The sequence below is a fragment of the Jaculus jaculus genome, chromosome 12, assembly GCF_020740685.1.
Source record: "Jaculus jaculus isolate mJacJac1 chromosome 12, mJacJac1.mat.Y.cur, whole genome shotgun sequence".
NCBI lineage: Eukaryota > Metazoa > Chordata > Mammalia > Rodentia > Dipodidae > Jaculus > Jaculus jaculus.
The window spans coordinates 68,987,937-69,013,826 of NC_059113.1; the positions used below are offsets into that span (position 1 = coordinate 68,987,937).

Below are 25,890 nucleotides of genomic sequence, written 5' to 3' on the forward strand. Positions count from 1 at the left end.
TGCTGATTTCTTATACACCGTCCCTTTACGGTATAAGAGTATATTTTTCCATTTTCCTGCTTATTTCCCCCTACCCCCTAGAGTGCTTTGCTGTGGCTACAGCACCAAGCTATTACCTAGAAGGTCTGGATGGTCTTTTTGACATGTTCTTGAAATCTGTTGGCAAGTATTTTATTGAGAATATTCTGTTCATCAATGGTATTGCTCTACAGGTTTATTTTTTGTTGTGTCTCTGTCTATTTCTTTTTCAGTTTTTTCTTTTTTTTTTTCTAGGTAGGGTCTCACTCTAGCCCAGGCTGACCTGGAATTTACTATGTAATTACAGGGTGGCCTTGAACTCATGGCGATCCTCCTGTCTCTGTCTCCCAACTGCTGGGATTAGGGCATGTGCCACCATGCCTGGCGTTACTTTTTCTTTTTTTCTTTCTTTTTTAAATTTTTTTCTAGGTGAGGTCTCATTCTAGCTCAGGCTGACCTAGAATTCATTGTGTAGTCTCAGGGTGGCCTTGAACTCATAGTGATCCTCTTACCTCTGCCTCCCAAGTCTTGGGATTAAAGGCCACCACACCTGGCTCTGTCTGATTTTTCTACTAGTGTAATGCTGGGGTCATAGGAAGAGGGGAGCACTCCCTCCTTTTCTATATATATTTATGGAGTAATTTCAGAAGCAGTGGTTTATTTATTCTATAAAAGTCTGATAGAATTCTACAGTGAACTTGCCTGGACATACACATTTTTGATTGGGTAATCACTCTATCTCTTTCCCTCCCTCCCATAGGGGGTGGTCTCACTCTAGCTCAGGGTAGCCCTGGAATTCACTATGTTGTCTCTAACTCATGGCAATCCTCCTACCTCTTCCCACCCCACCAAGTGCTAGGATTAAAGGCATGCACCACTATTGCAGGCTGAGAGATTTTTAATTACTTCTTTCATCTCATTGCCTGTTACTGATTTGTTTAAGTTATTTATCTCATCTTTGTCTAACTTCGATATGCATTAGGAAGTTCATTCACTTGCAGATTTTCTAATTTGGTGGAACATAGGTTTTTGAAGTATGTCCTTAAGATTCTGTCAATTTCATTTGTGTTTGTTATATCTCCTTTTCCATCTCTAATCTTTTTTTTTTTTTTTGGTTTTGTTTTGTTTGGCTTTTGGAGGTAAGGTCTCACTCTAGCTCAAGCTGACCTGGAGAATTCACTGTGGAGTCTCAGGATGGCCTTGAACTCATGGTGATCCTCCTACCTCTTCCTCCCCAGTGCTGGGATTAAAGGCGTGTGCCACTATGCCTTGCTTCATCTCTAATCTTAATACTTGAGTTCTCATTCTCTCTTATTTGGGTGAGGGTCGTTTGTGCTAGAACTGGTTGTTTTTCTTCTGATTTTCTTGAATATGTTTATTTATCCCCATGTAGCTGGCTTAATGCTCCTAAATTCCTTTAGTCTGTTTTTATCATGGAATAGTTTTCTTTCTTTTATAAGAGGTGCTTTTGCTGGGTCTAGTACTTTGGGTTGGCCCAGTTGTGGTGCTTGAGTATTGAAATATGTCATTCCAATCCCTTGTGGCTTCTAGTGTTTCCATTAAAATGTTGGCTTTATTCTGATAGATCTTTTTATATATGATCAGATATTTCTCTCTTTCAGCTTTCAATACCTTTTCTTTGCTCAGTGTTTTATTTTAATTTTTTTTTCGAGGTAGGGTGTTATTCTGACCTCAACTCACAGCAGTTCTTTTATCTGTGCCTTCCAGTGCTGGGATTAAAGGCTTAGTGTTTTGACTATAATATGATGTGGGGAGTTTCTTTTCTGATTCTGTTTGGTATTTTGTATGCCTCTTGTACATGGATGGGCATCCTTTTCCCTAGATTTGGGAAATATTCTATAATTTTATTTTACTTTTTATGTTTATTATTATTATTCTGAATAAGATGTTGTGTATGGATACATATTATGTTGTTACTCTCTTTTCCCTTGTCCCTGCCCTCATTCTGTTGGAACTGCTCCTCAGTGGGGTTGCAGGTATTCTCCATGGGTTTGTAGTTTATGTATTGTGGGAACAGTAATCAGTTATTTTTGAGAGGAGGGGATGGCTCTGGGGATGATATTTCAACCTGTGGCTTTTACAATATTTTTGTCCCCTCTTCTGCAAAATTTTCTGAGCCACGGTTGGTGAGTTTTAAGTCTACTTTAGTGATAAGCTGTTAGCCTCTGGAGCTCTACTGTGGTAGGTGTTGAGTGTCCTCAGGGTCTGTCTCCCACCCTGTGGGGCTGATTATCAGGAACAGCCTGGAAACAACACTTTTTTTGTTTGTTTGTTTTGTTTTTGGAGGTATGGTTTCATTCTAGCTCAGGCTGACCAGAAATTCACTATGTAGTCTCAGGGTGGCCTTGAACTCATGGCAATCCACCTACCTCTGCTTCCCAAATGCTAAGATTAAAGGTGTGAATCACCACATCTGGCTCGGAAGCAGCACTCTTGCTCATCTCCCCATTCCTCTGTGGATTCAGCTGTGGTTTGGCTGAAGTTGGAGGGGTAGTTTATCCACCTCTAGTCTTGCTACCTTCAAAAAAGAACAGATTCTTCAGTGGAGAATGAAAATAGCATAGTTTATATGGAATTTGATGTATGTAACCTCTCTTTTAGCCAAAGACTAGTGAGAGCTTGACTTGGAGAACATAAATACAATCTTCATTTCCATAGGATTGTGATCTGTTTCCTAATTCCAGATATGGGTTCCATTTACACTGAGTGTATCCCTTAGCAAATCAGAAAGCTGTTGGTTACCCACTGAGGCTGTGTGCCACTATTGCACTTGTATGTACATCCTGTCAGGGTGTTTGATTCTGAGTAGCTTAGACCTCTGGTTGCTCAGACCATTGTTGGCCATTTCCCCCCAGTAGCTTATATACCACTTTCCAGCACTAGACAGGGATAACTGTTCGGGGTCTGGCTTTCTTCTGAATTACAGCTAGGTATCTCTGTGCTCTTGTTTCAGCAGTGTATGGTGTCTTGAGCAATAGGGTCTTACTTGACCCCATGCAGGTCATCAAGTATTTTGACAGAAAGCTGTCATGATTTTTGGATCTCCAAGGTCTCCCTGATCAACAGCTCAGTGTAGGTAGCAACCAATCTCTGGTACTGGGAGTTATAGTTCAGAGACAGAAAAAAAAATTTTTTTCTTTCAGCTTAGGCTTTATCCCACCCTCACCAGGGCCTTCTTTTTCAGGTACTCCTCCCTTACTCCTTTTGTGGGTTACATCTTTTAGGCTATCTTCAAGGATAAAGGTTACTATGACATCAGCTCATTTTGGATTTAACTTTGTGTTTCTCCCCCCCCCCCCCCACACACACACATACTTCCCCTCATTCCCCTCAAATCCATCCATCCCTGTTGTCTGGGCCTTGAGCTGCCTCTCAGGTATGTCAGCAACTTGAGCAAGTCCAGGTTAGGAAGCACGGATAAGTGACACCATGTGGCGTTTGTTTTTCTGTGATTGTGTAAGTTCTCTGAAAATGATCTGTTCCAAGCTGTCAGTTTGTCTACAAATTTCATTCTGTCTTTTTTTTCTTACTGCTGAGTAGAATTCCATTGTGTAAATGTAAATGTACCACAACTTTTTTATCCATTCATCCAATGATGGGCATCTGGGTTGAATCTAGTTCTTAGCTATAATGAATTGAGCAGCTATAAACGTGGTTGAGCAAATGTCTCTATAGTAATGCATGGAGCATTTAGGATAAATGCCCAGTAAGAGAATAACTGGGTCTGTTGGTAGCTCTGTGTTCATTCTTTTCAGGTATCTCCAAATTGATTTCCACAGTTGTTATATAAGTTTACATTCCTATCAACAGTGGATGAGGGGTTGGTCTTTCCCCATATCCTCACCATTTGTCATTGTTAAGATTTTTTTTTTTTTTCTAATGGCTGCCATCCTTACTGGAGTAAGGTGAAATCTCCTGGTTGTTTTAATTTGCATTTCCCTAATGGTTATAGATGTTAAACATTTTCTTCTTTTATTTTATATTCTTTAAAACTTCTATATTTATAGGCAACAAACCATGGAACTTTTTCTTTTTCTTTTTTTTTTTTTTTTTTTTTTTTTTTGTTTTGTTTTGTTTGTTTGGTTTTGGTTTTTCGAGGTAGGGTCTCACTCTGGCTCAGGTCTACCTGGAATTCACTATGTAGTCTCAGGGTGGCCTCGAACAAATGGCGATCCTCCTACCTCTGCCTCCTGAGTGCTGGGATTAAAGGCATACGCCACCACGCCCAGCTAACCATGGAACATTTTCTTAAGTATGTGTTAGCCATTTGTATTTCTTCCTCTGAGAAATCCCTGCTCAGTTCTCTGTCCCACTTGGAGTGGATTATTTGACTTTTTTTTGTTTAGTTTTTTGAGTTCTTTTATAGTTTCTAGGTATTAGGCTTCTGTCAGTGTTAACAGCTGGCAAAGATTTTCTCTCATTCAATGCATAATCTATTGACTCTGCTTATGGTATATTAGTTTGTGCAAAAGCTTTTTAACTTCATGAGTGATTTATCTAATTTCCTGGACTACTGTGGTTTTGTTCAGGAAGTATTTCCCCACTCCTATTTCGTGGAGAGTGCCTCTTATTTTCTCTTCCAGTTATAGAAGAGTTTCAGGTCTTATCTTGAGGTCTTTAATCCATTTGAACTTGATTTTTGTGTATGGAGAGATAAGTGGATCTAGTTTCATTTTTCTGCTTATGGTCATCCAGTTTGTCCTACACCATTTGTTGAAGATGCTGTCTTTCTCCAGTCTACATTATTGGCACCTTTGTCAAAATCAAGCAGCTATAGTTACTTGACTTAAGGTCTGAGTCTTCAGTTCTATTTAGTTGGTCTATGTTTCTTTTCTTATGTTTTTATTACAATGGCTTTATAATACTGCTTTAGATTGGATATAGTAATATTTCCTGAGGTTGTTTTTTTTTTTTTTTTTTTTTGATGAGGATATGTTTAGATATCTGAGCCCTGCTTCCATTCCATATTATATTTGAGATCATTTTAAAATCTCTGTGAAGAGTGATTCTGGTATTAATCACCTTTAGAAGTTTTGAGATGGAGACTTTTGGGTTACTTGTTTGTGGGATCATCTCATCTGCAAATAGAGCTGGTGGGGTTTTTTATGTGTCTCTTGTTAATTTCTAGCTTTAAAGCATTGTGATCTGACATGATTCAGGAAGTTACTTCAGTTTTCCTGACTTTATGGAGGCATGCTTTATGGCCTAACATATGATCAATTTTGGAGGTTTCATGGGCTGTTGAGAAGAATGTGTCTTCTGTAGATGCCCTGTTAAATTTCGTTTATGATAACATATAAAATGTTTGGAAGATAACATTGAAAGTAATTATAAGTATCCTAGAAATGTTTGAAAATTCAGACTAAATTTTACAGACAAAACTTTAAAAATAATAAGAAGCATCTTCAATTTTTAAAATTTATTTATTACAGATTCTATGGTGAAACTGAAGCAAAGTTACGACAGATATTTGCTGAAGCTGTTCTACGGTATGTTTTATGTTGTGATGATTTTAAGATAATCAAAGCTGTGTTGAAGTGAGATACTAGCACTTTATGCACAAAAATAAAGAATGGTACAACAGTGATACCTCTAGGAATAGAATGTAGATTTGGTGAAGTTTTATTTAATATTGTTTTGGAAGCTTAATTAAATTCCATGACATAGAAAAATTAAGATTATTGTTGGATGAGTTTTCTGACCTGATATGCATATAATTGAGTCCCTCTAGAGTACCTAAAAACATCTAATATATTTCCTTTTCTTAATAGATTTTATTTCTTAAGCCTTTAAAAATATTTTAATTATATATTTGAGAGCAAGAGACAGACAGACGGAGGTGGAGTGGGGGAGAATTAGCACTCCAGGGCCTCCAGTGCTACGAATGAACTCTAGATGCATGTGCCACCTTGTGCATCTGGCTTATGTAGGTTCTTGGGAATCAAACTTGGGTTTTGAAGCAAGTACCTTAACCACTAAGCCATCTCTCCGGCCCATTTTCTAAATTTTTTATGCTTAAAATTTTGTTAAACGTCATAGTTACTATTCCATAGATTAGGCTACATTTTTTTTTTTTTTTCCCCAAGGTAGGGTCTCACTGTGGCCCAGGCTGACCTGGAATTCACTATGTAGTCTCAGGGTGGCCTCGAACTCATGGAAATCCTCCTACCTCTGCCTCCCAAGTGCTGGGATTAAAGGCGTGCGGCACTACGCCCGGCTAGGCTACATTGTTTTATTATGGTGAGTGCTAGTATATGGTCTCTACATGGGTTTGATTTAATATTCATAATATTCATATTCATAATATACTTTTGTCTCTACCAGTTGACCCCTGATATGTTCTAGCTTGGAGGTTTCTCTGGGCTATAAGAGTGTGATAAGCAGTCACAACCCTGAGATTATATGGGTGGAAGACCTGTCTTTATATTTTCAAGACCTAAGTATTAAGCACCCCGCTGGAGGGATGGATGCAGCTGTGGGTGGGAATCAAGAAGACCTCTGGAACTTCAGATTTTTCTAGCTCTGCAAAAGTGAAGAGACAATAGGTGGTTGCAGAACCTGACCTCAGGCTCAGGGATATCAATTTCCAGGGTTGTTATTCTTGTTGATGAGTTGTAGCAACTGAGGGTGGCTCCTTTCCTTGTGCCAGTCATTATCACAGCAGAGCCTCCTGCCACCTCTCTTTTCCACTTACCAGGTATTTGGCCTTTGGGCTCTCCACAGCTGCCTCTCAGGGCTATCAGACTTCTTTATCTTGTGGTTGTTCCCCTTCTTAGATCCTCAGGGTAGCTCAGTTTAAAATAATAGGTTCTCTCTCAAGATGGTACCTGGCTTCTGTTCTCTAAGTCATAGAGTGATATAGTGAGGTTTCTCTTCATTGCTAATTCATGCTTTTGATAGCTTTTAGGCTTGTCTTGGGTGTAGGACTGCTAATTTCTTAACCAGCTGCCCACCTTACCTTCTGGAGGAGTTTTCTTTCCCTCCCTCTGCTAAGGAGCTAGTGGCTAGAGCTATGTTTGGTTTGACTTCTTTTGCTGTGTTTCCCATCTTTGTGTCCACACTTTTCAGGTATCCTGTCACTACCTTAGTGAATTTCTGCATTCCTTTATTTTATACTTTGGGGTATAGTGACTGTTTTTTCTTAAGACTTTTCACTTGGTAACACACAGGCCTCAGTACTGTCTGAGCCTTTTTTGTTTGTTTTTCGAGGTAGGGTCTCACTCTAGCCCAGGCTGACCTGAAATTCACTGAGTCTCAGGGTGGCCTTGAACTCACAGCAATCCTCCTACCTCTGCCTCCCAAGTGGTGGGATTAAAGGCGTGTACCACCACGCCTGGCTGTCTGTGCCTTTTAATAGATTAGAATGTGAGGTTGCTAATAATTGGGACTAGAATTAATCTAAGAGTTTTTTTTTTAACATTCTGATGCTTTATTAAGTGTTTAAATTTGTTAAGTGTTTAAAAATTGAAATTCAGAATTAAGATTAAAAATTAAGCCAGGCGTGGTGGCGCACGCCTTTAATCCTAGCACCCAGGAGGCAGAGGTAGGATTGCCAAGAGTTCGAGACTACCCTGAGACTACATAGTGAATTCCAGGTCAGCCTGAGCTAGAGTGAGACCCTACCTGGGGGGAGAAAAAAAGATTAAAAGTTAAATATTTCATTTCTGTTTATTTTTAGACACCCATCAATTATTTTTATTGATGAGCTGGACGCCCTTTGCCCAAAAAGAGAAGGTGCTCAGAATGAAGTGGAAAAAAGAGTTGTAGCTTCACTCTTAACACTGATGGATGGCATTGGCTCAGTAAGTACAGTGCCAAAATCGGTTTTGTGTAGAAAGTGGTTGCTTCTTTACTGATTGTGTTGGGTCTTTTGATTATTCTCTGATGAGAGAAAATATCAAGCATGGAGTACTCCTAAAGTAACAACTGTGAGGGACCCTTAGCCTGGCATCCTTTTCCACCATATAAAATATTTACCATGATTTCTTTTGTGATAGGTGCCTTTAATTTAAAAACCTGAAGAACATGTCAATAAGGAATATTCAGTATTAAACTTTAGTGAATTGTAAAGAAGTTTCATGAGTTCTGCGGGGTGTGATTATGCATACGTGTAATTCTAGCTAAGAGGCTAAAGCAGGAATATTGGGAACTCAAGACCAGCTACATAATGAGTTTGAGGCCAACCCGGGCTATATGAGACCATGTCTCAGCAAACAGAAAAAGTTCATGAATCTTTTTTTCCCCCCTTGTGAGATAGGATCTTGCTATATACCCCATATTGGCTTAAAATTCTCCAGCTCAGCCTCCCAACTGCTAGTATTATAGGAATGTGCTACCATACCTGGTCATATTCCAGTGTTGAAAAAAAGCTATCATATGCTTATAATATTCATATATTTTCATACAGTTACAAGAAAAGAATAATAGAAATAAAGAAAATAGCTGTGGGCTGGAGAGATGGCTTAGCGGTTAAGCACTTGCCTGTGAAGCGGAAGGACCCCGGTTCTATGCTCAATTCTCCAGGACCCACATTAGCCAGATGCACAAGGGCCGCACACATCTGGATTTCGTTTGCAGTGGCTGGAAGCCCTGGCGTGCCCATTCTTTCTCTATCTGCCTCTTTCTCTCTCTGCCACTCTCAAATAAATAAATAAAAATGAACAAAAAAAATTTAAAAAAAGAAAATAGCTCTGATTCCTGACATTGGTTAACCATGAAAATGTACTTCTTAGGTTAGATTATAAATAACTAAAGTTAAAATCATAAGAAATTTTAGCGATACAGTCACATACCCTCCCTTTGTACATTAAAATTCTAGAGAATTTAAACTTTTGGTTTTGTTTCTTTGTTGGTAATTGAGTATGTAAAAATAATGTTGACTTTTTGGTATTGAGTTGGTTGGTGTACCTTAAGCAAACCACATCTGTTTCTGGGTGATCACCTGAAACATTCTGAAATGCAGAATGTATTATAAATTGTAGGAGTGCTTGATGTAAGGATGAGTTGGAGGCCTCAGGGCCAGAGTCTAAGAAATCAGGATAGTTGGTTGCCCCCTTATCTCTCACTGGGATGTTATTGAAGCGGTTTGCTTACCTTTGGCAGGACTTGAAGCACGTATACTGATGCTTAGTCTGGAAAAATATAAGGGCCTGTATTTGTGATTTTAAATTTACAATTGGTAAGTTTATAGTAGTTGCATTTCCTGCTGGCAGATTCAGTGTAATTGATTATACTTGAGTTTTCTTAAAATTGCATTCCATTTATGCTTCTCTTTGTGAAATTGCACACATGGATCATATGACTAAAATATTGGTCAATATCTATAGGTGACCAATAATGATTGTAGTTCTTTTAATTTGCTGTTCCTAATTTCATAAAGATAATTAGATATTCAAGTGTGGCTGGCTGATAGCATTGATATTAGTTATGTAGTTCATATTTTCAGGAATTAAAAAAATTATCGAAATGAAAACAATAGATATATGAAAAAGATTTCATAGCTGACTTGCTAATGGGCCTGGCTCTTCATGAAAACAATATAGGTTGTAGTCTTTTCCAAGTAGGGAAGGCATCTAGCTACTTAATACAAAGCAACTTAAGGCAGATACCAAGATAAATACCATAATTTTGGGGGGTCATGTGGTTTGAATTAGGTGTCCCTCAAATATAGGTGTCCTGAACACTAGGCCCCCAGCTGGTAGTAGTTTGGGAGGTGGAGCTTTGCGGGAGGACGTGTATTGCTGGGAATGAGCCTTAAGGTTTATTAGTCCTGGCTTGTTAGTTTGGCATACACTTCTGCTGCTGATGTTGAGGAGTTGATGTCCAGCCAGTGCTCATTCCCTTTGAGAATGTAAGCCAAGATAAACAATTGTCCAATCAGCTACTTTTGGTTGGGTGCTTTACGCCAGCAACAAGAAGGTAAACTGCAACTGATAAAAAGCATTTAGACTGTCTCAAAAAATGTGTAATGAAAATAATACATGATGAAAATTTGTTAAAAATAAAGTTAATAAATAGGTTAATAGAAATATAAAAATTAGTGCTGTGGATAGTTCCTTTCATTCCTAACTTTAGAGCCAGTGTCTGTTTCCATACTTTTTATTTTTTTTTGTTTTGTTTTTTTGAGGTAGGGTCTCACTCTAGCCCAGGCGGACCTGGAATTCACTATGGAGTCTCAGGGTGGTCTCGAACTCACAGCAGTCCTCCTACCTCTGCCTCCCTAGTGTTGGGATTAAAGGCGTGTGCCACCACAACTAGCACTATTTTTTTTTTAATTGTTGGTGATTTGTTTTTATTTTATTTTGTTAGGAAGGAAGTGAAGGGCGGGTATTGGTCCTTGCGGCCACAAATCGCCCTCACTCATTAGATGCTGCACTCAGGAGACCTGGACGATTTGATAAAGAGATTGAGATTGGAGTTCCCAGTGCTCAGGACCGGCTGGATATTCTCCAGAAATTGCTTCGAAGGGTTCCACATTTGCTCAGTAAAGCTGAATTGCTGCAGTTAGCAAATCGTGCTCATGGATACGTCGGAGCAGACTTGAAAGCCTTGTGTAATGAAGCAGGTGAGGATGGCTTACTATGATGAGTCTGTGGATAGGATAACCCTTGACTAATTCATTTTTTTTTAATTAACAACTTCCATGATTATAAAAATATCCCATGGTAATACCCTCCCTCCCCCCACTTTCCCCTTTGAAACTCTATTCTCCATCATATACCCTCCTCCTCTCAATCAGTCTCTCTCTTATTTTGATGTCATGATCTTTTCCTCCTATTATGCTGGTCTTATGTAGGTAGTGTTAGGCACTTTGAGGTCATGGATATCCAGGCCATTTTTTGTCTGGGGGGAACACGTTGTAAGGAGTCCTACCCTTCCTTTGGCTCTTACATTCTTTCAGTCACCTCTCCACAGTAGACCCTGAGCCTTGGAAGGTATGATAGAGATATTGCAGTACTGAGCAGTCCTGTCACTTCTTTCCAGCACCATGATGTCTTCTGAGTCATCGCAAAGTCACTGCCATCTGAAAAGAGAAGATTCTCTACCCAGAGTGAGAGTAGTATTAATAAAAGGGTATGAACATTAAGAGAAGTGCTTACTGGGCAGTTTGTAAAGCATAGTATATACATGTAGCCAGACAGCAGTAGATGTTACACCCCTAGGGCTCATGACTACCCCTGTTTTAAGTTTTCAGTGTCAGGGATGTATTCCTTCCCATGGAGCAGGCCTCCAGGCCAGTTAGAGGGTAGCTGGTTTCCACCATGACAGACATGCCACTATTGCACCTCTTGGCTCATTTGGCTTGCAGTGTCTGCTGTTGAGAATCTTCACTGGTGTTTTCTCTTTCTCCCATTGAACTGTTTGCTTTCTGTCAGCTGGTCTACATGAAGGAGGTTATCAGCTCAGTTCCAGCAGGATTTCTCACTGGCCTTGCAGCCCAAGTATGTGGAGTCTTCAGCAGTAGGGTCTTACCATCTATTCCAGGTGGGAAACCAAGGGCCTCGGCAATGGCCCATAATGTTTTGGGGGCATCAAGGACCTCCCTGGCCAGCAGCTCACTGGAAAGTATCCCATCCCTGGCACTGAAAATTTTCTAGCAACAATCTATGGCTCCTGAGTGTTCTATTGCCCAAAAAAGTAGGTTTCCATATGATTTATTTATATTCTCTTAGATTTTGATTAGCCCTCCCTCCACCTTTTCTTTACTCAGTCTCTTCCCCTGACCTCACTTGGTCCTTTTCACCCTCATTAATCTATTCCTCTATTTACATATATACAATACCATCCTATTAAGTACCCCCCTCCCTTCCTTTCTCTTCCCTTTATATCTCTTTTCTAGGTTACTGGTCTTTGCTACTGAGTTTCCTTCCTACTCACGTAGAAGTCCAATCATCTGTAGCTAGGATCCACGTATGAGAGAGAACGCGCAACACTTGGCTTTCTGGGCCTGGGTTACCTCACTTAGTATAATCCTTTCCATATCCATCCATTTTCCTGCAAATTTCTTAACTTCATTTTTCTTTACCACTGAGTAGAACTCCATTGTATAAATGTGCCATATCTTCGTTATCCACTCATCAGTTGAGGGACATCTAGGCTGGTTCCATTTCCCAGCTAATGTGAATTGAGCGACGATAAACATGGTTGAGCAAGCATCTGTAAGGTAATGAGACGAGTCCTTGGGATATATGCCTAGGAGTGCTATAGTTGGGTCATATGGTAGATCTATTTCTAGCTGTCTTAGGAACCTCCACACTGATTTCCACAATGGCCGGACCAGATTGCATTCCCACCAACATTCTAGAAGGGTTCCTCTTTTTCCACATCCTCGCCAGTATTTATGGTCATTTGTTTTCATGATGGTAGCCAACTTGACAGGAGTGAGATGGAATCTCAACGTAGTTTCAATCTGCATTTCCTTGATGACTAGGGATATAGAACATTTTTTCAGATGCTTATATGCCACCCATATTTCTTCTTTTGAGAACTCTCTGTTTAGTTCTATAGCCCATTTTTAATTGGCTTGTTTGATTTCTTATTATGTAATTTTTGAGTTCTTTGTATGTCCTAGATATTAACCCTTTATCAGATGTATAGCTGGCAAAAATTTGACTAATTTATTTATATACTGATGATTTGTGTTGCTTATTTCCCTATGTAAATGACTTAATTTTTTCGATTCACAAAACATGTTCATCAAAAAGCCTAAGCAAGCCAGGCGTGGTGGCACACACCTTTAATCCCAGCACTTGGAAGCAGAGGTAGGAGAATCGCCGTGAGCTCAAGGCCACCCTGAAACTACAGAATTAATTGCAGGTCAGTCTGGACCAGAGTGAGACCCTACCTCGAAAAACCAAAAAAAAAAAAAAAAAAAAAAAAAAAAAAACCCTAAGCAACTCGTAACTCAGTTGGTGACAAAAAAGTTAAGGACATCAAAGTGGGGAGGGGCTGATGGGAAGTGGTTTTTAAGCAGAATGAGAGGGGGACAAAGAGTAATAGGTGAATATGATCAAAATACATTATGTACATGTATGAAATTTGTCAGAAACATAATAAGAAATTTAAAAACATGGTCCAGAAACCTGAAAAAGGAAAATCACTCATGTTTCTTCTTTTTTAAAGATAACCACTCAGATAGCATATGTTCTCTTAGGTGTTTCTTTAGCATGTTTATATATACATATACATTTGACCATAAACAGGTGCGTAGGAGAAAGTGTTAATGGCGACAGTGTTGTTACTGTGCTGTGGTAATTGGGATGATGTGTCTCCAGAAAGGTTGCATTTGCATTTTAGTTTATTGGGTAGCCTTGTATTTGTTGAAATGCTGAAAATGTATACAGCAGAATCCAAGAATTTAACCTGAAAAATATATGAGAATGATGTTTTCAATGAAAGTGTTTAAGGACTGCTACTACCTTCACTGTGGCATGTCAACCTGCATTGGATGCTCTTAAAGACCTTTTAATATTTGTATAGTATTTCATTCCGAGTAATGCCAATCATGGAAAGTGTATTCAAATCTGAGTAGTTTTTATGAACCTTTGATTCAGCAAATTAAAAAGAACCTGATAACAAGATTTTAAAAAAGATTATTATTATTATTTGAGGCAGGGTGTTGCTGTAGTTCAGGCTTACTTAGAATTCACTCTGTAGTTAGGGTGGCCTTGAATTTGTGGAGATCCTCCAACCTCTGCCTCCCCCTGCTTCTAGAGTGCTGGGATTAAAGGCGTGTGCCACCATGCTATGCAAAGCCCTTTGTTTGTTTGTTTGTTTTCTGAGGTAGGGTCTTACTCTAGTTCACGCTGACCTGGAACTCACTATGCAGTTTCAAGGTGGCTTTGAACTCACAGTGATCCACCTACTTCTGCCTCCCAAGTGCTGGGATTAAAGGTGTGCACCACCACACTGGCTCCAAAGCCTGGTTTAAAAAAAAAATTTCTTTTCTTCCAGTTGTAGCACTCTGTTGATTCCAGTTTGTGAATTTGTGATCCATCTTTTTGTTTGTTTTGTTTTTTCAAGGTAGGGTTTCAGTGTTGTCCAGGCCACTAAGCCATCTCTCCAGCCCTCCTCTTATGTTTTTTTCTTTTTCTTTTTCTTTTTCTTTTCTTTCTTTGTTTCTTTGTTTCTCTTTTCTCTTCTTTTCTTTTCTTTTCTTCTCTTCTCTTCTCTTCTCTTCTCTTCTCTTCTCTTCTCTTCTCTTCTCTTCTCTTCTCTTCTCTTCTCTCTCTTCTCTTCTCTTCTCTTCTCTTCTCTTCTTTTCTTCTTTTCTTTTCTTTTCTTTTTTTCTTTTCTTTTCTTTTCGAGGTAGGATCTTGCTCTAGCCCAGGCTGACCTGGAATTCACTATGTAGTCTCAGGGTGGCCTCAAATTCACAGTAATCCTCCTACCACTGCCTCCCATGTGCTGGGATTAAAGGCACGTGCTACTATGCCCGGCTCTCTCATCTTACATTTTTATAAGATGCTTTAAAAGAAATTGTAGTAATAAAAGAAATGTAAATTTTTAAATTATAAATTTTATTATTTTAGAGCTTTAGTTCTGAAATATGGCAACTTTAGTCATTAAGTCATTGATTCATAGTTTTCAAATTTAGTATGCTTTGAAGACTTCCATTGGTTCTCTCTTCCTTTTGTCTGTCTGGTGTATGTATTTAATAATGTCTGTATATCTTACTTTTGGTGGAGAAAATTAGCTTCCTGAGCAGACATTTGAGTTAACAGTTACATAACCGATTGTCCAGCTTAAACATACATAAGAACCCTCTTTCAAACTTATTAAAACAACGTCCTGGGTTCTTTCCCTGTGTTTGAGTAGATCCTGCTGGGATCTTAAGAATGAGCATTTCTGCAGTCAAATGCTCTACCCCTGAGCTACACCCCCATGAATGAGCATTTCTAAAGGCTTATAGGTGATGTCAGTGGACTGTACTTTAAGAACTGCTTATTTAGGCCTGATTTAAATAACCAGATTATTTGAAGTATAATTCTCTGACTACCTCTAGTAGCGATGAATTTCTTTTCTGAGTTTTTATATGTCAGTAATGTATTTCAAACCATAAGGTACAAGGAGAAATGAATGTTTTTTCTTGTAGGTGTGTAGTGATTCTGAATAAAACTTTAAAATGACAAATAATTCTAAATGGTAAAGAAGTCTTAATTGAAGAAATAGTTAAGAATATAATTGTAGGTCTGAGGAGCTAACTTTGTAAAGTGTCTGCCTTGCAAGTATGTAGACCTTGGTTTGGCTCCCAGGATCTACAGGAAAATTTCAAGTGTGGGCCAGACAAGGTGGCACATGCCTTTAATCCCTGCACATGGGAGACAGATGTAGGAGGATCACCGTGAGTTCAAGGCCACTCTAAAATAACATAGTGAATTTCGGGTCAGTCTTGGCTAGAGTGAAACCCTACCTCAAAACAAAATAAACAAAAAATGTCGAGTATGGGCTGGAGAGATGGCTTAGCAGTTAAGCGCTTGCCTGTGAAGCCTAAGGACCCTGGTTCGAGGCTCGGTTCCCCAGGTCCCATGTAAGCCAGATGCACAAGGGGGCGCATGTGTCTGGAGTTTGTTTGCAGAGGCTGGAAGCCATGGCGCGCCCATTCTCTCTCTCTCCCTCTATCTGTCTTTTTCTCTGTGTCTGCCGCTCCCAAATAAATAAGTAGATAATTAAAAAAAAAATGTCAAGTATATTGGCACATGCTTGTAGTCCCAACATGGGAGACAGACACAAGTGGATTCCTGGCACTAGCTATGGTGAATTCCAGGCCAGTAAGATCTTGTCTCAAAAGAAAAAAGAAAGGTGGATGGCATATCTAAATGACACCCAAGACTGTCTTCAGGTGTCCAAATGCATGTACAACTCCTCCCCCCAAAAAAGATTATGCATAAGTATACTCACACATATTTTTTTCCTAAGACATTCACTGACTTGCCTATGATTTGTGGACCTGTGTGTGCTTTTGGGTTTTGTTGTTTGTGTGTGTGTGTGTGTGTGTGTGTGTGTGTGTGTGTGTGTGTGTGTGTGTATTGTCTCTGATAATTGTTTCTCTTCCTGGACTGTCATTTTCCCTGTTCTGTGATGATAGCTTATGAAGGCCCAAGTACTTGGTATGGACATGTTGAAATGATCAACATGGATGCTAAAGATAAATTCTTAGAGATGCAAAGCAAATACCTTCTTTTACTATAAACAAAAAGACAGTCCACTTTTTTAAGAAATCAAGCTCTATTTATATTCACTTTCCTGAAATGTCACAGACAGCCTTAAAAGGATACATTTATAATAAATCCCTGTTTTTTTTTAAACCTGAGAATTATGTTTCCTAGTTGTTTTTGTATTCTAAAGGGTATTTATGGAATACTAATACATAGTCTCTGTTACATAAATGTAGACTGCTTTTACAGAGATTTTCAGTCTGTTCCAGTTAGTAAAAATGATACATCATCTTTTGCAGTGAGCTTATCCTAAACTTGTAATCTCTTATTCCAGTATTTCACTGTATTTTCCATATCTTTTATGTTTGTCACTATATGAATATGAAAGTTGGAAATGCTTCCAGTAATTGGATCTCTCAATGGATAACTGAGTAGATAATGACAGTTGGGTGTGAAATTTATTTTCAAATGTTATGTATTCTTTGTAATTAATTTTTGACTAGAGTGGGATTTGACATGCCACAACTTGTCCAAAAATCTAATATTTTTCAGCTCACTTTTTAAACCAGAGAACAGCTTTATTTTGAAATGTTATATCTCAAGTAGACAATTCTTTTCCTGACATTTAGACATCTATGTTTGTACTTCTCTGGTTAGGCTGCCTTTCTAACTAATTGGTTGCTTAGCCTTTTATTAATTCCCTCAAAATTGATAATGTTTTAAATTAGCAGCATAGATGAGCATGTTTGTACTCTTTGGGAAAACATAAGATGTTAATTATGTAGCAATGATGTGAATTGTATAAACTGCTGAATGTTAGAAGGTGCTTAGCAACAGTGTTTTCCAAATACAGGGATTTATTATAAATGTATCCTTTTAAAGCTGTGTGCCATTTCAGGAAAGTGAATATAAATAGAGCTCGATTTCTTAAAGAAGTGGACTGTCATTTTGTTTATAGTAAATGGAGATACTTGCTTTGCATCTCTAAGAATTTATCTTTAGCATCCATGTTGATCATTTCAGCATGTCCATACCAAGTACTTGGGCCTTCATAAGCTATCATCACAGAACAGGGAAAATTAAACCATGTTTACCCAATGATTATGTCATTACAACATTTAAATATTTCTTGTAACAATGCTGGATCTAATTTCTCAGACACTTTTTTTTTGAGCAGTCTTGTCCAGAGTTCTAAGAGACATACTGCACTTCTTGCGGTTTATTTTAGCAGGAAGTCTTGGAGCATCTACGACATACCTAACAGTATAGCTATTGTGAAAGGTTCCTTTTTCTAATGTTTTTCACTATCTTTTGAGTTCTGGTAATGTTGTTTTCTGTGTTTGAATTAAAATGCTCATTCTGTAAAATTTTGCTGTTTTTAACACCACAGGACTAATGTGGTTTACTAGGAGGCTACATGACTTTTGGATTCAAATGTTGGTTTTATACGTTGTTAGCCAAGTGATACTGGGCAAGCCATTTAATCACTTGATTTTTAAAAAATATTTTATTTTTATTTGACAGAAAAAGTGTGTGTGGGGGGGAGAAAATGGGTGTGCCAGGGTCTCCAGCTACTGCAAATGAACTCCAGACGCTTGTACCCCCATGTGCATCTGGCTACATGGGTCCTGAGGAATCGAACCTGGGTCCTTTTGGCTTTGCGGGCAAAGATCTTAACAGCTAACCTATCCCTCCAGCCCTTGAGGTTTTTTTTTTTTTTTTTCCTTTTACCCATTAAACAGGGTTAACAATCCTTTAAAAATATCTTATGAAGTTTATGATATAGCCTGGTAGCTAACCATGATTTATAGAGGTCCTTGATAAGTGAGTGCTACATTAATTTTTCTCTTTTCCCTTTGCCTCTAAGGCAGCTATTTAAACATCCCTTTAAATTTTATTTTTTGTGTATTATTGCATTTCTCTGGAAGAAGCTTATTTGAGCTGTGCATTGTTCTTGATAATTTATGAAGTATTTTTGGTTGTCATACTATAAGAGATATTAAAGAAGTCTGGCAGAATACCTTGTCAGAGTGAATTTTATAGACTCTATCAATAGAAGTTTTTCTCCTCAAAAAGAATATAATATGAACACTAAAATTGGATGTGGCATAATCAGTCATATTTCTTCCCATCTCATGGCATTTAGGGTTCACTGAAGACCTGCAACAAAGCAGCTAGTATAGAAATACAACTTACCATACATGTCAGGATTGTCACTCTGAATACATAAGAGGCCATGTGCAGTAATTAAGAAGCATATCACAATGAGTTTTTTTCCCATACCTTGTAACTGAAATATAGTGATAGAATATTATTTCTGACTTCCTGACCTTAAATATTATGAGTATTATATGAGGAATGGACTTTTCTGGTCAGTGAAATGGGTATCATAATGCTACTTTTGTTAATCATTTGAAATGGCTGGAGCTGAATGCTGTGCTTCAGAAAAAAATGTGTGTTTGGATCTGTTTAAGCTCTTAACTGACATATACCATTTACTTTGTTAGTGGAAAATATTTTTGGTTGTTTTGCCAAGACTGTAAACAGTAAAAACTTAAGGAAAGGCTTTTTTTCTAATTAAAACATTCCCAAAATATAAAACTAGTTATCTAAATAAGTTATTTCTGAGATATTCTTGATTCCTTCTTCCAGTTAATAAGTCCTTTCAGCTCTGTTTTCCAGTTTGTTCATAATTATCCTCTGAAGAATTAAAAGACACACAAGGGCGGTTAAGACACTTGCCTGTGAGGCCTAAGGACCCAGGTTTGATCCCTAGTACGCATGCAAGGCAGATACACAAGGTGGCACATTCATGTAGAGTTAGTTTGTAATGGCTAGAGGCCCTGGTGTACCCATTGTCTCTCTGCTTGCCTTTCTGTCTCTCAAATAAATAAAACCTAATTTTTAAAAATGTCTAGAGAGATGGCTTAGCAGTTAAGGCGCTTGCCTGCAATGCCTAAGGACTCATGTTCAACTCTTTAGATGCCATGTAAGCCAGACACACAGAGTGGTGCATGTGTCTGGAGTTTGCTTGCAGTGGTTGGTAGCCCTGGTGTGCCAATTCTCTCTCATTTAAAAAAAAAAAACAACCTTTGCTACCAATACAGTTCACTTTGTGCATCTGGCTTTACATGGGTACTGGGGAATTGAACCTGGGTTGCTAGGCTTTTCAGGGTAGCACCTTGACCTCTGAGCCATTTCTCTAGCACCAATACAGTTCAAACCATTATCAGGTCTTGCCTAGACAATTCAAATGATGTTCTTCCTAACTACTCTTCTTAACCTCCAAATTCTTATAGGACTTTGATTTGTAGGAATTAGAAGTGGGGAAAGATCTGAGTTTGAGATAAATAGTGAGTGAAGCCTTAGTAATGCATGAAATTAGTAGGAAAGTGTATAGTGTTCATTCATTCATTTAAACCGGACACAACAGAGGTTGGTGGAACTATCTCAGTGAATAAGACAGAGTTGGAATCTTTCTTTATGGAGCTCAAGATGCAAAGGAAGTGCAGCAGTTTAACAATTACAGTTACAGTGCAGTGTGTGTTGGGTGGGGTATGAACAGTTGGGGTTTCCAAATGCTGATGAGAGAAAACTGAAAAGGTGGGTTTTACAGTCTTTTGTGATGGCCTATAGTCCCAAACTAGGTTACATAGCAAGACCTGTCTCAACTAAAGGAGGAATGCTAGGGAGATAGCTGAGTTGGGTAAAGTAGCACTTGCTGCATAAACATGAGGGCTTTGAGTTCAGATTTCTAGCACCAGTTTAAAAGCCAGGCATGGTAGTTTGTGCCTGTAATACCACCACTGGTGAGGCAGTTAAGATTTATTGGTAATTAGTCTAGCGAAATTAGTGAGCAGTAAACTCAGCAAGAGTTCTTGTCTTAGAAAACAAGGTGAGCTGGGCGGGAAGGATGTTTTTCAGTTGTTAAAGGTATTTTACTTGTAAATCAAAGCCTACTGGCCTGGGTTTGATGCCTCCATACCCACATAAAGTCAGACTTAAAAGTGGTGCGTGTGTCTGGAGTTCACTTGCAGTGGCAAAAGGCCCTGGCATGCCCATCTCTCTGCTTACAAATAAATAAGGTGAAGAGCAATTGAGGAAGACACCTATATACGTATGAACATCCATGTCCCCATATACCTCACACATAAAAGGTTGGGGATAGATTTAAAAAAAAAAAAAACAACGATGTCATATAAGTGACTGAGAAATGGCTCAGAGGTTGGAAGAGACTACAAAGAGTGTGTGATTCATCAAGATGAGAGCTGTTCAGGATTACTTGGAACATGTCAGTAGTCACTGTCTAAAGCACTACATATACATATATGTTTCTTACTGTAACCCTGTGAGATTAAGGAAACCTGTGACTAGTTAAGAACCTACCCAAAGTCATATTGGACACAAATAGTAGAGTTAGGATTAGTGACATAAATTGATTTATTTATTACTTGAGGTCAGAATGACCTTGAAAAAGGTTTCTAGTTAGGCCCTGTGTCTAGCTGTTAAATTGTAGTCATTGAGGTAAAATTAAGAATTGAAGGAGCAAAGATAGAGATTATCAATTACTTTTTCAGTGTTAATGGTAGGTATCAAGTTTCCTTGAAAGGGATATATGTAGTGGACCCTCTCTCCCTTTCAATCACATGATTAGGTAAAATCCAAGCTCCTGAGTCCTTCTGTTACCTGGCCTATATTTTAATCCACCAACTCTAGGTCTTCAGTGTATTTTGGCATTAGAATTGTGCTGTAGCTAACTTTTTCTTTATAAACTCAGAATTTTTAGTAAGACTAAGTTAGATAGATACAAATTTGATGTTGAAAATTTTAAACTAAAAACTGTCCTTTAGGAAAGTTCATTGAAATCTGTGGCTGATAGGGTGAATAAATACTAATGTTTTAGAACTAGGATTCCCTCTCCCTTATTTCATTTTATTAATTATTATTATTATTATTTTGGTTTCCCGAGATAGGGTCTCACTCCAGCTCAGGCTGACCTGGAATTCACTATGTAGTCTCAGGGTGGTCTTGAACTCATGGCGATCTTCCTACCTCTGTCTCCTGAGTGCTGGGATTAAAGACGTGTATCACCACGCCTAGCTCCTCTCCCTTATTTTACAGTTTTGAGATTGGTTGTGTGATATGTCCAGGGTCAGTCAACTGGGGAGGGATAGGTCTTGGCCCAAGACTCAGATCTAGAGATCAGTATCTACATTGTCATTGTACAGCTGTTTGAATGTGTCTGTCAGAATAGACCTGGCTCCAAAGATGAGTTTAAAGTTCAGTATCACCTGTAATATCAATAAATGGGAACCATAATGCTCCTTTGAAGGCAATCTGTTTGATTGCTTTTCCACTAATGAACAATGATGACAGGAACTCTAACAGGGTATTGAGCATTACCTATATTTAATACAGAGTTGAAGGTTCTTAAAATTCGAAATGAAACATTTTCTGGAGTTCTAATTTGAAGAAAATATATTTTGTGAAAGGGAGACTTAAATTTTTGTTATACTTGGTTCGGTCTTCTACATGAGTATATATATTAATAGGAAACTACCTTCAACTGTTACAGTTCAAATCTGAGATGCAGATACCATGTTTTATTATGATTGATTATATTTTATTATTGACTGATTTGGCAGTTAATATTAATGTAGAATAATGATTGCCTTGCTATAAATTCTTCTTTAAAAATACCTTCAAAATAATAGCATGCAAAGACTACTTCTCTTTCATTGGGGACTTACCTCCTTTACTCATTGCATTTCATAACAAATATATCTACTTGCATAAAATAGTCTGGACATAAATATTCTTTTTTTTTTAAATTTTTTATTTATTTATTTGAGAGCGACAGACAGAAAGACAGAGGGAGAGAAAGAATGGGCGCGCCAGGGCCTCCAGCCTCTGCAAACGAACTCCAGACGCGTGCGCCCCCTTGTGCATCTGGCTAACGTGGGACCTGGGGAACCGAGCCTCAAACCGGGGTCCTTAGGCTTCGCAGGCAAGCGCTTAACCGCTAAGCCATCTCTCCAGCCCATAAATATTCTTTATAAGGTCTAAAATCACACAGTCAGTACCATGCACATTAGTGTATTTTATTTTGTTTTGTTTTTCAATGTAGGGTCTTGCTCCAGCCTGGACTGACGTGGAATTTGCTATGTAATCTCAGGGTTGCCGTGAACTAACTGTGATCCTCCTACCTCTGCCTGTTGAGTGCTGGGATTAAAGGCATGTGCTACTATGCCTGGCCACATTAGTGTATTTTTCACACTAGTCAGCATCATAGAAATGTCCTACAATGATTCCAAGTTTGAGTTTATATACCCCCAAGCAGTTTTTAATGGATTTATTTTCCTAGTTTGTCATGGTTTTAATTGTTCTGATTAGAAATTACTCTAGATACACATAATCTTGACATATTTTAGTAATAACACTTATATACTTGTGTTTACTTAGAGTTGAGGTAAAATAATACATTTTATACTGAAATTTTATAATTTCTGGAGCTGTCATCTCTTAGTGACATTAAACCAGCCTCTTTGTGGTGGCTTTGTTTATAGCTTTTTCCCCATCACCTCATTTTTACATACTCAGTTTTAAAATCTCCTTCTCTTTATTGCTCCCTCTGTAGCATGGGTGCCTGTGTGTATGCATGTTCATTAGTGTATGCATGTAGAGGTCACAGTTCAACATAAAGTGACTACTTTCTTGTAGAAACATCTTTTGAAAGATGTTTCTATTATTTTTATATAGTCTGTGTTTATGTAGTAAACAATGTTGTGTTGATATTCTAGGTCTCTGTGCCTTGAGAAGAGTTCTGAGGAAACAGCCTAACCTCCCTGATAGCAAAATCGCTGGCCTAGTGAAGATTACTCTGAATGATTTCTTAGAGGGAATGAATGACATCAGGCCCAGTGCTATGAGAGAGGTAGCAATTGATATCCCAAATGTAAGTAATGTATACTTTGTACTAACGTAATTGCTTGGATGAAGGAAACATCCCAGGATTATTGACTTCTTAGGCTAAACTTAAATAAAATGTATTTAGTCATAATTTTTATTTAGCTACATTCAGTAAGAAGTAATGTATACTTTGTTCTAACCTAATTGCTTGAATGAAGCTTTGAAGGAAATAGCCTAGGATGACTAACTGCTTAGGCTAAACTTAAATAAAATGTATTTAGTCATAATTTTTATTGAAGTACATTCAGTAAGAGAGATCCTGTGCACCTTTCACCTAGCTTTTTTTTTCTAGTGACATCCTTCAAAACTATAGTACCACAAATTGATATTCATATTTACATGTAGACACTTTTACTTGTACCCATTTGTATGAGTTTAGTCCTGTCAGTTTTATTAAGGCTTGCATGGTCACCTCCACAATCAAGCTAGGGAACATTTTTATCACCACAAAGATCCTTTACATTGTCCTGTCATAACCAAATCACCTCATTCCTATTCCTATTTCTAAAATTTTGTTGGTACCTGTGATTGGTTTTGTTACTTGAGTGGTGCCAATCACTTTTGTATCACTACAACAAAATAATCACCCTGAAAAGTGGAATGTTTTATTTTGCCTCAGGTTTTTCAGTCTAAATGTTGAGACAAATTGTAGTATAAAAAAACAGACTGGCTTCAAACTCACTATTTAACTGAGGATGACTTTGAGTTCCTGATCTTCCTGCCTCTGCTTCCCAAGGTCTTTGACTCAGTTTTGAAGTCTTGGGAGTCTGTGGCAAGTGTGTGTCATGGCGAGGATATATGATGATAAAGATTTTTACTTCATGTTACCTGGAAAGTGAAAGTAAGGAAGAAGATGGGACCACAATCCCACAGCATACTTGAAAACCCTCTCCTGCAGCAACCTAAAATCTCCCTGTGAAAGCAAGGAAGAAGGTGGGACCACAATCCCACAGTATACTTGAAAGCCCTATCCCCCAGTAATCTAAAATCTCCCTGTAGGCTCTATTACTTAATGCTTCTATACTTTCTGTGGGTGCTACACTGGGGCTCTTTACACTTTTACTTTCATCTGGTGTGCTTTTTCAGTTTGATATGATCCTTTTTATCTTCTTCCCTCTTGTTGCCTATACTTTTTGGATTGATCAAATCCATATCATGAGACTTGAAACAAAGCATTTATCTATCAGTATTTATCTATTCTATTGGATTTGGTAAGAACGTCTACAGTTGTATTCACCAGTTTACTTTTTTAAAGTGACTCTTCAATATCAAGTTAATTCTGGCCTCATGAAACGAATTTAGAAGTATTTCACCTTCCATTTTCTGGAAGTGTTTGGGAACTGGTGTTAGTCCTTTAAATGGTTAGTAGAAAAATTCTTCAGTAAGGCCAGTTCATTGTGATGATCTTTCTTGGGAAATACAGGGTTACTAATTCAATCTCTGCTTATGTATTTTTCTGTTAAGATACTCTACCTCTTCATGATTCATCAGGAATGGATATATAGTTCAAGGATTTTACCCATTTCTTCTAGCTTACCCATTTTGGTAGCTTACAACTAGTTATAGTAATCTTTTGTGATCTTCTGTATTTCTGTGATACCAGCTGTAGTTTCTTCTTTCATTTCTGATTTTAGTTTTCTTTGTTTTTCTTAGTAGCTTTGCCTTAAGAGTTGGTGTGTGTTGGCCCTGTTACCTTTTGGGATTTTTTTGGTCTCTCCTATGCTGTCTGAACACATGGGTCCCTCCTTACTGTGTTGTGGGCTCAGTAGGCTGCCTGGATCAGTGGGTCAGCTGTTCTGATCGCTGTTGCTGGGTGCTATGCATCTGAGGTCCCTTCTCCTTATCTCCAGTGGTTGCTGGCAGTGGCAGTTGGCGGAGGCAAGTCGAGGCTGTGTTGGGTGCCTAAAGCTGTACTGGAGCTGCGTAGCTGGTCCCAGTGATTCTGTTCTACAGGAACCACTCAGCTGGTCCCTGCTATCTTTTCCTTTAGGTTTCTTGACTTTGCAAAGAGGCTTGTGTGAGTGGAAAATCCCTTCACCTGGCTTCTGAGGCCCATGAAGAGCCAATCAGCCATGTGGACCAGGTCTACGGTAGGAATCCATTTTGGCTGGTTTCCAGCTTTCCAAAAGCTCTGGGTGTCTCCTGCTTCTCTGCTGAGATTGATAATTCCTTATAAACCTTACTTTTCAGTAGAAGAGTGTGTTTTGCTGTTTTTCTGCTTATATTCCTCCCCCACACACTCCCAGCTGCTTTGTTGTGGCTACTATGCTGCCATTTTACCCAGAAATCTCCTGTTTTCTTTCTTTTAAAATAGTTTTATTTATTTATTTGTAAAGAGAGGGATGGAGAGAGAGAAGAGAATCAGAGTGTCTATGAGAATAGGCCTACCAGAACCTCCAGCTGCTGCAAACTCCAAATGCAACCTCCATCGTGCATCTGGCTTTACTTGGTACTACAGAATCAAACCCAGGTTATTAGGCTTTGCAGACAAGTGCCTTAACTGCTGAGCCATCTCTCCAGCTCTAGTTTTGTTTTCTGACCAGAGGTTATAATGCTCAGGTCAGATAAAATTATTTTCCTAGATTGTTGAATTCAGATTGATTTTATGAGGCCAAATTAACAAATTAATAGATTAAAATGTATGGTCTTTTTTATATCTCAATACTTAAATTGAGTATGCCATTTTCTCATTTTGGCAGTAGGAAGAAATATAAGTTTCTCTCAG

At 38.4% G+C, this 25,890-nt stretch overlaps 1 protein-coding gene across 3 annotated transcripts in view; it reads left to right on the top strand.

Annotated features, from left to right (window-relative positions):
* Positions 1-25,890, top strand: part of Spata5 (spermatogenesis associated 5) — a 257,900-nt gene that overhangs the window by 57,600 nt on the left and 174,410 nt on the right. For all 3 annotated transcript variants that reach the window (XM_004667022.2, XM_045131630.1, XM_004667023.2), the window contains exons 7-10: positions 5,472-5,528; positions 7,718-7,841; positions 10,348-10,603; positions 22,997-23,151. In XM_004667022.2, coding sequence (XP_004667079.1) covers positions 5,472-5,528; positions 7,718-7,841; positions 10,348-10,603; positions 22,997-23,151 — 592 coding nt within the window. The remainder of the gene's footprint in view (positions 1-5,471; positions 5,529-7,717; positions 7,842-10,347; positions 10,604-22,996; positions 23,152-25,890) is intronic.